At 34.4% G+C, this 11,116-nt stretch overlaps 2 protein-coding genes across 2 annotated transcripts; both read left to right on the top strand.

Moving 5' to 3' along the window:
* Positions 1–685: 685 nt before the first annotated feature.
* LOC116006077 (AUGMIN subunit 1) lies at positions 686–4,170 on the top strand. Its single transcript, XM_031246343.1, has 6 exons — positions 686–1,158; positions 1,291–1,423; positions 1,514–1,648; positions 1,808–1,931; positions 3,593–3,730; positions 3,811–4,170. The coding sequence occupies exons 1-6, from the start codon at positions 888–890 to the stop codon at positions 3,916–3,918; spliced, it is 909 nt and encodes a 302-aa protein (XP_031102203.1). The 5' UTR covers positions 686–887; the 3' UTR covers positions 3,919–4,170.
* Positions 4,171–6,251: 2,081 nt separating this feature from the next.
* LOC116007240 (isoleucine N-monooxygenase 1-like) lies at positions 6,252–8,575 on the top strand. The gene is made up of 2 exons (XM_031247866.1): positions 6,252–7,165; positions 7,830–8,575. Exons 1-2 carry the CDS (start codon positions 6,293–6,295, stop codon positions 8,454–8,456), a joined length of 1,500 nt encoding a protein of 499 aa, XP_031103726.1. The 5' UTR covers positions 6,252–6,292; the 3' UTR covers positions 8,457–8,575.
* The last annotated feature ends 2,541 nt before the right edge of the window (positions 8,576–11,116 follow it).

The following is an 11,116-nucleotide window of genomic DNA, read 5'->3' as shown; positions in this document are numbered from 1 at the left end:
ATTGAACCATTTTTACAAAAAAAATTAATTCAATTTGAATTAAAAACATTTCAATATTAACTCCCAACTAGTATGGTAGAAGAAAATGCCACTCTTAATACATATATGTTAGTAATATAATTGGATTTTACCATAATTTTTTTGTAAAAATGGTCCAATTGCACAAATTTTACTTATTTGATGGTTGAATTGCACACTTTTTAAGTTCAATGGCCCAATTGCACAAAAGCGATAAGTTCAGTGGCCTATTTGACACTTTTTCTTATTAAAAATGAATCATATACATATTTTTCTTTATAAGGTGGATCATTATTCATTGTTTAATCAACCTTTTATTAGTCACACCAATCGATATGGAGAGACTATATAATCAGCCTTTAATTAATCACACCGATCAGTATGATGAGATAGTCACATCGATCAATATGATGAGATTATATTAAGATCTAAAGAATTTAACAATATAGATTATATTATGATTTAAAGAATTTAACAAGATAGATTATATTATGATCTAAAGAATTTAACATGCCAGATTTGTTTGTTTGTTTTTTTAATAATATTTTTATTTTTATTTTTTAAGATATAGGGTTGCTTTAAAATTATAGGCAAAGTTAGGGACCTGATTACTATTAAAGAAAACTTTCAGTAGACATACAAAAAAGCTGTAGGATATATTTTCAAAAATTGAAGTAGACACAGACACTTGACCCTCCACAGCTTCGCCGGCGATCGAACAGCCGGCCTTATCTCTCCAAGAGAATTGTATGGTGAGAGGTGAGATTTGCTTGGACAGAAAGAAAATTGGAGTTTTTGCGGAGAAGACCGGCGTTGTGATTTCTTTTCTAAGCAATTTCATGTAACTTATCTGTCTACATTTTAGCAAGATGAGTGAAATGTTGGGCGGAAGCGATCCTTCAGTATCGACGGAAACGACGAAGGGGAGTAGTGCTTTAGATGCGAGCCGAATTGCAGAGGTAAAATCATGGCTAGTTTCCCAATTCGACGCTGTTGGGAAGGACGTCCCTGATTTCGAGTACACTGCACGAAGCGTTGCGCATTTGCACAATATTGCGACCATTTCTCAGGCCAAAAATCAAGCCGCTGGGATTGTAGCCAATGATTTCCGTCAAAAAGCTGCCGAGTATAGGTCTCAAGGTACTAGGATCTACCTTCTCAATGTTTTTGGATGATTTTATGCCGCCCTATTTTTTCTTATATATATATATATATATAGTATGATCTATTGTTCATCGGCCTAAACTTTTACTGAATGTGTCATGATTGTAGCTGCGAGGATAAGAGAGATATTAGAAAATGTGGGATTGGCACAAGAGAGTTTGACCCCGAATGTGGTTTCATCTGCACAAGTGCTTGCCAGTATGGCGAATTTGTTGAATATTAGAGACACTGAACTGAGTAGGTGGGTTGGCTTTGTTGTTTTACATCTTCTTTCCTTTTTCTATTTGTTTGGGGTTTCATAGTCTTACAAAAGAAATTATTTTTTTTGTAGCTTTCTTGTAGCAATGGCAGATCTTTCTCTTAGGAAAACAGCAGTAGAAGAGAAGAGGGCTAAAGTGCAACAGGAATCCAAAGTTCTGCTTGATTACACTCGGAAGGCAATAGCAAGATTGACTTACTTGAAAAGGTAAATCTAGAGACAGTCATATAGAGGGCTTTTGTTATTGTTTAATCAAATGTTATGCTATATTGCAATACTTGAGGCAAATATATGTTTTTGAATGTCAGAAAGGTTGACCGGTATCTGATTTTTCTATTACTGCTTTTTAAATTATTTACTTGGTAGGACGCTTGCTCAGCTTGAAGATGACATTGCTCCTTGTGAAGCACAAATGGAAAATTGGAAAACGAACCTGACAATTATGGATTCCAAAGAGAGGCAATATTTTCAACAGTATTCTAATTACAAGGTAACTCCATTAATTAGAGATCATTTAGAGATCAAAGGCCTAATTTTTCCAACCATCTCTGGCTTGATTTATCCTATTTTTTGTTAAGCAGTTACACTATCAAATCCACAATTGGGGTTTATTTTTAAAGAAAAGTATTCCGTTTGCTTGGTACTCTTATGTTGTGCTAATCCTCCTTCTGTGTGATAGAGCTTCGAGGTGTAGTAGTATTTGAAGTGCATTAAGCATCAAACAGACATTGCTCTTTTTGCTGGGCTTGTGGCTCAACTCTGAAGAGTCTAGACTCTAGGTGCCTCTCAAAATTTTATTCTAGAAAGCAGTGAACCTCAATGGCTGTTTCAAAATAAAGCTAGGAGATACGTGTTTAATTTTGGGGTTAGTTTTCCTTTGGGAGGGATAGGCAGATGTCTGGTAAACACCAAGCTATTTGCAAAGCTAACTGTTTGACAATCTTGTGTGGTTTGGAGCATTTTTCGTTTGCTTAAATATACCAAGCCAAATGCAAATAGTTTTTAGTATATTATTATTAATTGAATATATTTAGCTCAATTGGCCAAGGACTCTTTACTGTAGTTGTATTCCTATATATTTTTATATTGTATATGTGAATGTAATATTTACTTATGTTAACATATCTTTGATGCTAATAATATGACATTGATGTTCGTATTTATGATTTTTATATTTTGGTTTGTTTTATATAAACAAGTCAAGCCAAAGTTGAATTCTATTATAAGCCTGGCTCTTATGTATCCCTAGTGCAAGCTTGTTAGCTTGGTTAATTAACAAAGCCAAACTTGACTAAAATGCCTCCATTACCAAATGAGTTGCACCTGAGTTAGCTGCAGCTACTAACTGAGCCACAACTATTCGTGCTAGATTTGGCTTGTCTACAGCTCTAAGACATAAGTTTTCCATTTTTTGAGCTGGCCGTGGAACTGTGGAAGTGTTGATTATGGTATGGAGACTCTTTGAAGTATCGCATATGGTGGCGAGGTACTGAGATGGTTTTGAGTGATGAAGTTCTGGAACTAAATATTACATGAACAAAAAGGATGTGTAACTTAGAAGCCAGTAACTTGGTGACAATATTTATGCTGCTATTGCTAGATAAGATTTATCTTCTCTGGAAATAGTGTCCAAATAGATGCAGAGCTTTTTTACCACCTTGCCACCTTATAGGAAGAAAATGAGACAACATAGAGGAATTGGGCGTTAACAAGCCAATGGAGACATTAAAATAAATAAATGATATAAAATATGTTTACAAATGAAAGGGAAGAATTGCATCAAAAAGGAACAATGGAAGTGGTTGTGGTGGTCCTGGCAGATCTCACTATTGGTTGTTGGAGTGTTTGGGCTGGTTGAAGTTGTAGTCTACTAGTTACAAAAAGTAGAGATACGAGTTTTGTTACTAAGGTTGGGATTGAGATTAGTTGCAGAAGCAGTAGTAACTGTGTTTTGGCATCCAGAAGAATATGGCCCCTGACAATGTTGTTTCATGGTAGTTTGACAGCTGTTGTTGTTCAAAAGATTAGGTTCCTTTTGTCCACTTGATAGGCATGTGCTCTGCTCAAAGGGATACAGTATACTTGATCAATCTGAAACCTGTAATCCACGTTATCCTGTTATGCATATAGTTACGAATCTTCCATATGCAGGCAATGCTCAACCGTGTTGGCTATACCCCAGAGATAAGTCATGGAGTGCTGGTTGAAATGGCCGAGCACAGAAAGGATTTGGAGAACAAAACAAAACCAATTCTTGATACTTTGAGAAGCTACCAAGACCTGCCTCCGGTAAGATCGACTAAATTCTGAACCTTTTAAATTGCCTTCTTCACATGCTTCGCCATTGAATTCTGGACCTTATGATGTAGGATAAAGCGTTGGCTGCATTGGCAATTGAGGAGAAGAAAAGGCAGTATGCTGATGCTGAGAAGTACCTTGAAGATGTGTTGCAGTCAGCTCTTGCTGCTACAGATTGAAAATGAAAGCTTCTGTTGTCAGGATTACTTCCTAGTTTTTACTCTTATTAGGAACATTAAGGCAAGTTCTATTTGGCCCAATTTTTATTTTTATTTTTTGAAATTGTTGTGTTCGTTGTTCACTTTTTCTTTGTACGTTTTCATATAATGATGTACCAAGCTTGGAGAAAGTTTGTTAATAGGATGAGCTTTGAGACTTTGGTCCACAATTAATCTTTGGTTAGGTTATAATGTAATATGTATTCTGTTCCATTATGTTCCTTTTGTTAGGAAAAATAAAATAAAACATCTAAAAAAAAAGAAAAAGAAGTTAGAAAAAAATATTTGAAAAAACATGGAAAAAAGAGTTTTTGTTTTCCTGCATTGTTCCTCGTTCACACCATATTCAAAAAAAGGAAACTGTTCTTGTTTCCTTCCTCTTCCCACATTCACGTACTCTTCATACGGAAGCTGCACGGACCGTAGTGCAAATAATAAATCCAACCACCTCATCATGATAATCTAATAAATACTATTCCAAGTCAATAAATACTCCGTATTTTCCGACAGCCTACCATGACCATTTAAATGACCAGAAAAATCCGTAGTTATTACCTAAAAGTATACATTGGATAAATCATGTTTTGTGATCCTAACTGACAAAGGACGAGTAAATCAGTCCAGATTGTCTAGAACTGACCGGCTTAACCTAAAAAGGTCAATAGGTTACTCTCATAAAAATTCAATTTTGTAACTTTGTAATTATCAAATCAACAATCTAAAGAATTTGATTGGGATTGCCCTGCAAGAACTAATTTTTCGTAGCCTTTGAATGGTTGGGGAGAAAATAATTCCATGCGCATGCATATTCTTGCATGGTCCCCAACCCAGTGGGAAGAAAAGAATCATCCAAAAAAATATATGAATGCTTTCGGACAACTATAAATAGGGTAAAGTGCATCCATATTGCTCCCTCTTGCTGCTGTTAGTTCTAGCGTAAGGGACTCTACTGTTTGCCAAAAAAGGAAAAGTAAAATAAACAGCAAATACTAATACAACTCCTTACTTAAGTTGCGCATATATATTTTATTTTGAGAAACATCCCTAAAGGTACCAAGAATAAACTTTAGATTTGTTCATATAAAGGACTTAAGTTGGGGAATTAAAATACGTGTAAGTGTATTTTGTTATGATATTTTGTGTCTTGTGCTTTAAAATTATGTATCTTATGAGTATGAATTCTATACCATGTCTTTTAAATCTAGCTAGACCCATAAATCTATGGTATGCGTCTTGTGTTATGAAATTCTATAGCTTACGACGCGAGTATGAATTCTGTACCTTGTTGTTTGAATACACGGTCCATAATACTATGTGTACCTTGGTGCATAATACAAATTGCCCCACTCAAACCCATCCATGACCTTTGACATGGAGTAAGTTGATTTTGATATCAAATTGAACCATGTGCTCCATCTCAAAAAGTCTAACTTGATAGTTGAATTGCACATTCATGTTTATATATATATATATATATATATATATATATATATATATATATATATATATGCTCAATAACATTCACATATTCTTCATACGGAGGCTGCAGGAACCATTTACAAGTACAATTAATAAACGCAACAACCTCATCATGATCTAAATACTATTCCAGGTCAATAAGCAGGGCCTTACCATTATTTAAAAAATGTGAAAAATTAGTAATCATTACCTAAAAAAAGTATGCATTAGATAAATATTATTTTGTGATTCTAGCGGACAAATAAACATATTGATACCAGCAAGAACCATTTACATATTCTTCATACGGAGGTTGGAGGAACCATTTACAAGTACAATTAATAAATCCAACCACCTCATCATGATCTAAATACTATTCCAGGTCAAAAAGTAGGACCATTTAAAAAATGTAAAAATTTGTAATCATTACCTAAAATAGCATTGAATAATTTTTTTTTAATTCTAACTGACAAATAATCATATGATACCGTCTTAAACTAAGAAGTCAATATATAGGTCACTCTCGCAACAAATCAAATTTATAATCTTGTGATTATCAAATCAAAATCTAACTAATTTGGCTGGGATAGCTTTGAAAGAACTAATTTTTCATAGCCTTTGAATGGTTGGGGAGAAATTAATTCCAGGCGCATGCATATTCTTGCATGGTCCCCAACCCATTGGGGAAAAAAAAATCAACCAAAAAAATTGGATAAGAACACAAAGGAAGCGAAATATATATGAATGAATGTTTTCGGACAACTATAAATAGGGTAAACTGCATCCATATTTTCTCCCAATCCAAGCTAGCAAATTTACAATCTCAACAATGGCGGCCATCTCCCATATTATCTTTCTCCCATTGGCACTTATTGTAATGCTTAGTCTCACAATAATCCATTGGCTAAGTTCCAAAAGAAAGCCACTCCCTCCGGGGCCCAAACCCTGGCCGTTCCTCGGATCTCTCCCGGAGATTCTCCGGAACAAGCCCGCTTTCCGGTGGATACACAATTTCATGGACCAAATCAACACCGAAATCTCATGCATCCGTCTAGGAGAAACCTACGTGATTCCCGTCACTTCCCCGGAGCTCGCATGCGAGTTTCTGAAGAAACAAGACTCCATTTTCTCGTCAAGGCCCCTTTGCATGTCCGCCGATCTTGTCAGCAACGGATACCTGAGCTCCCTCTTTCTCCCCCACGGCGATCAGTGGACGAAAATGCGGAGAATCCTCACCTCCCACGTGCTTTCTCCGGCCACACTCCATTGGCTCCACGATAAAAGGGCGGAAGAAGCCAATCATCTCATTCGTTACATCTACAATCAGTGCAAAACCTCGGAGGCCGACAACATGGGCGTGGCTGTTAACGTGCGAGCCGCCACACGACACTACTGCGGAAATGTCGCTAAGAAGATGTTTTTCAACAAGAGGTATTTTGGGAGTGGGAGGGAAGATGATGAACAGCTGGTTGAGGCCTTGTTCTCAATTCTTAGCTATACGTATGGAATGGGAATCTCCGACTACATTCCGTGGCTGAGTGTGTTTGATATCGACGGCCATAAAAGCATGATCAAGAAAGCTCTGGCGGTCACGGGAAAATACATTGATACTGAAGTGGACGAGAGGATTCAAATGTGGAAAGATGGGACTAAAACTGCCGAAGAAGACATCCTTGATGTTCTTGTTACGCTCAAGGATAATGATGGAAGATCAATGTTGAGTGATGCAGAGATCAAAACACAACTTCTGGTAAAACCCTTTTTTTTTTTTTTTTAAATGAAAAATGCTACTTACATCTCCTAAATTGAAGCATGTGTTCCATAAAAAAAATTAAAAGACTAAACTGATAGTTGAATTGCACTACATATTCGAACACATGACTTTTGGCATGAGGTTTGCTTTAATATCAAATTAAATTGGTAGCCCATGAAATGGTAGGTCAGAATTTAGTCAATTGTTATACAATGGACTAGGGTTTATATATATATATATATATATATACTCCGTATGTTACATTGTGAATCCTAGTCCAAAAATTATGTGTATGCAATTAACACATTCTCACATTTTGTGCCTGCAGTTAATAATTTTTATACATGTAAACAAATTGAATGCATATAACAGAGTAATTACAGACACAACATGATAACTACAGACATATAAATTGTTAACGTGTACAAAATATGTTAACTGCTGACACATAAGATGTAATTGTTAACATATTATTATGTGTCAATAGTTAACATATTCTATACATGCAGTTAATAGTTTATATGTCTATAGTTATATTGTTATGCGTCCGTAATTATCATGCGAAGGATGGATTGAAGCGAAAAAATATATAGGAGGGTATCTAACATTATATATCACTCTTCTAACAACTAACACATGTTTTGTCATAATATTATTAAAGGAAATAATGGTAGGATCTTTGGACAATCCATCCAATGCTGTGGAATGGGCGCTGGCAGAGATGATAAACCAACCCAAACTATTAGAAAAAGCAGTGGAAGAAGTAGACAAAGTGGTGGGGAGGGAGAGGCTTGTTGAGGAGTCCGATTTACCAAAGCTAAACTACATCAAATCATGTGTTAAAGAGGCTTTTCGGCTCCACCCAGTCGCACCTTTCAACATCCCCCATGTGTCCATGGCGGACACCGTCGTAGGCGGCTACTTCATTCCCAAGGGCAGCCAAGTGCTCATCAGTCGCATTGGGCTTGGCCGGAACAAAAGGGCTTGGGAGGAGCCTCTCAAATTTAAGCCGGAGCGTCACCTCAAGGAGGAGGGTGAGGAAGTAGTATTAACCGATTCGGAGTTGAAGATGTTGTCGTTTAGTGCTGGAAGACGAGGATGTCCGGGTGTGAAGTTAGGTTCTTTGATGTCTACAATGCTGATGGCTAGGCTTGTTCAAGGGTTCACTTGGAGTGTTCCAACTGATCTGCCATGCATAGACTTGACTGAGTCTGAACATGATCTCTTTCTTAAAAATCCACTCTTTGCACTAGCGAAACCGCGGTTGTCCAAAAATCTATACTTGTAGTCAATTAATCATCATCTAATATGTTACTTTAATTATAAATTTGTAATAAGATTTAAAATTGTGAAATGTACAAAAAAATTATATTAATAAAGATGTGCTAAGGAGTTGGAAGAGTTGAATCTAGTTTTATTTAATTTCGGGGTTTAATTAAAATTTTGAAGGATCTTGATTAATGCAGAATAAGCAATATAATTAGGGTCACACTTGTGTGTGACCGTCTCACGAATCCTTATTCGTGAGACGGGTCGGGTCGGGTCGGGTCAAAGCACCATGCAAATGTCATACTTATATGTGCACATCTCATACTTATATGCTCAAATATAACACTAATCAAAAATACAATTTTTGTTACTTATAAGAGAAAAAGTAATACATTTTTCATAATAAGTAATGTTGACAAGTACCTCTCACTTATAAGGGCAAATATAATACTTTTGAGGAAAAATGTAATATTTTTAAATCGAAATGTAAAAGTATTGTATTTTCCCTAAAAGTATTACATTTACCCTAATAAGTAACAAAAATGTTATTCTTGATTAGTATTACATTTAAGCATATAAGTATGACGTTTGTGCATATAAGTGTTACATTTGCATCTTGACCCGACCCGACCCGAACCGTCTCATGGTGAGACGGTCTCACACAAGTTTTTACCATATAATTATACTATAGAATTTCTCCTAGGAGAGACAATAAATTGGCCGGTGTTATAATGGATTTAAGAAGGGTTTTATTCAAATCTGGATTTGACTGCTAATTAATGCATATAATTTCTATAATCTTATTAGCTCCTTCTTTTGCTGATAGATTTTTCCAGCACTTTTCCTTTCAAACTCGAGAATATAATATGGTGAGTTTCTTATAACAATACTTTTTAGTTATTTTTACTTTTATGGAATTAAGTTATTTACTTGATTTATCTACTTTGTGTCTTAATAGAGATTGAACACTATATTAGAGATTTATTGACATTCATAAATTATTGATGATTATATATATATATATATATATATATATATATATATATATATATATATATATTTGAATTAATTCAATTAATTGTTAAGTGAATCTATCAATTGTCTAAACATAGCTAGCTCAACATATTTAATTGCATCTCTTTCTCTATCTTTTTAATCCAAAAGAAGAGAGCACAAAAAACTCAACGTAGTACTCAAGAACCTTCTTAAGTCTTGAGACACCACAATTACCATCCAAAGGAAGAGTGTGGGGAAAATTAATATTAGAACCAAAGGTGGATGTTCTCATACAACCAAAAAAAAAAAAAAAGAAAAAGTGTACAGATACTTAGAAATCTAGGACATGCAATTTCACATTAAATTTTCAAAAGCAAAAAAAAAAAACAAAACAAAGCATTAAAGAAAAGGATATTTTCGTACATACTATACAATACTAGTAGAGTGTCTTTTTTATATGAGCTGGTTTCCTAATTCTCCCAGGATTTATGTGGTGTATACATTCTCAACCAAGAATCTTTTGGCTGGATATATAGCAAAGTGCATTACAAAACATTATTGAAGTCCTATGCATTATCTCAACCACATAATATAACAACATTTCACATGTTTAAATTGTTGACAATATGCATGTTGTCAGTTACAAATAAACATTTTTAAACATTCACATGCTGAAATGACACTAGTTCATGAACTTTAATCACTGAGAATTAAGTTTAATGGCTAAAATAGTAAGTGTCCCATTTTTCCAAATGCAACTGTTGAATTGGAACTTTTTATAGTTGATTGCTTAATTATAGTTTCAAGAGTATGCAAAAATATTTTATAAAAATGTATCATCAAACTTTTTCAAAAAATACATTTGAAATATGCTTATGATATTTTAATAGAAAATTTTTTCATTTCTGATTTCATTGGGGAAAATGTATCTCAAAATTACACGGTGTATTCTAATATGTATTTATAAGTTATTTATATTATAGAATGCTCCTCAACATTGTCCTTAAGATGAGAACCACTTTCTGTTGGCTGTGGTGCATGGTACTTGGTCTCCTTTAAGGAATGAAATGTCGTTTTACCCAAGAACATGACAATAAAAGAATTGTTAAAATGTCAAATGAGTGTGCAATGCAATAAAGCTAGCTACGGTAAATTATATTGGTAAGATGCGCACTACATAAGAGTTGCCTATTCCATTATTTCATTGTGGTTCATTACCTGCTAAGATTATAAGACGAAATTTACATAATGCATACTTTTAATAGTGTTTGTAAATTTTCTTCATCATCACCTAAAATAAAATTTAAATTAGCCTCTAAATTGTATATGAAAATACAATTGAGTCATTTAATTTTAAAAAATTACAATTAACTTTATGAAAAAATCAAATTCGGATGAAAGATTACTTGGGTATATTTTGAGAACGATGAAGGTTTCAATGATGAGATAAAGTGTTAATGAATTTTAATTAAAAATAAATATATAATAGTATAATACACTAAAAATGAAATATTACTATATTAGTATAAAAAATATCGGCCTGTTTGGTTGGATGTAGTTTGGGGGGAATTGCAATATAATTCATTGAATTACAATTCAGTGAATTCCCAAACTACAGTGTTTGGTTAGAGGGAATTGATGAATTCCCTCCAAATGATGAATTGCAATTCACTGGGTACCCTC

The sequence above is a fragment of the Ipomoea triloba genome, chromosome 15, assembly GCF_003576645.1.
Source record: "Ipomoea triloba cultivar NCNSP0323 chromosome 15, ASM357664v1".
NCBI lineage: Eukaryota > Viridiplantae > Streptophyta > Magnoliopsida > Solanales > Convolvulaceae > Ipomoea > Ipomoea triloba.
The sequence above is the reverse complement of the archived record's forward strand: the minus strand, read 5'-3'. Positions and strand labels throughout refer to the sequence as shown.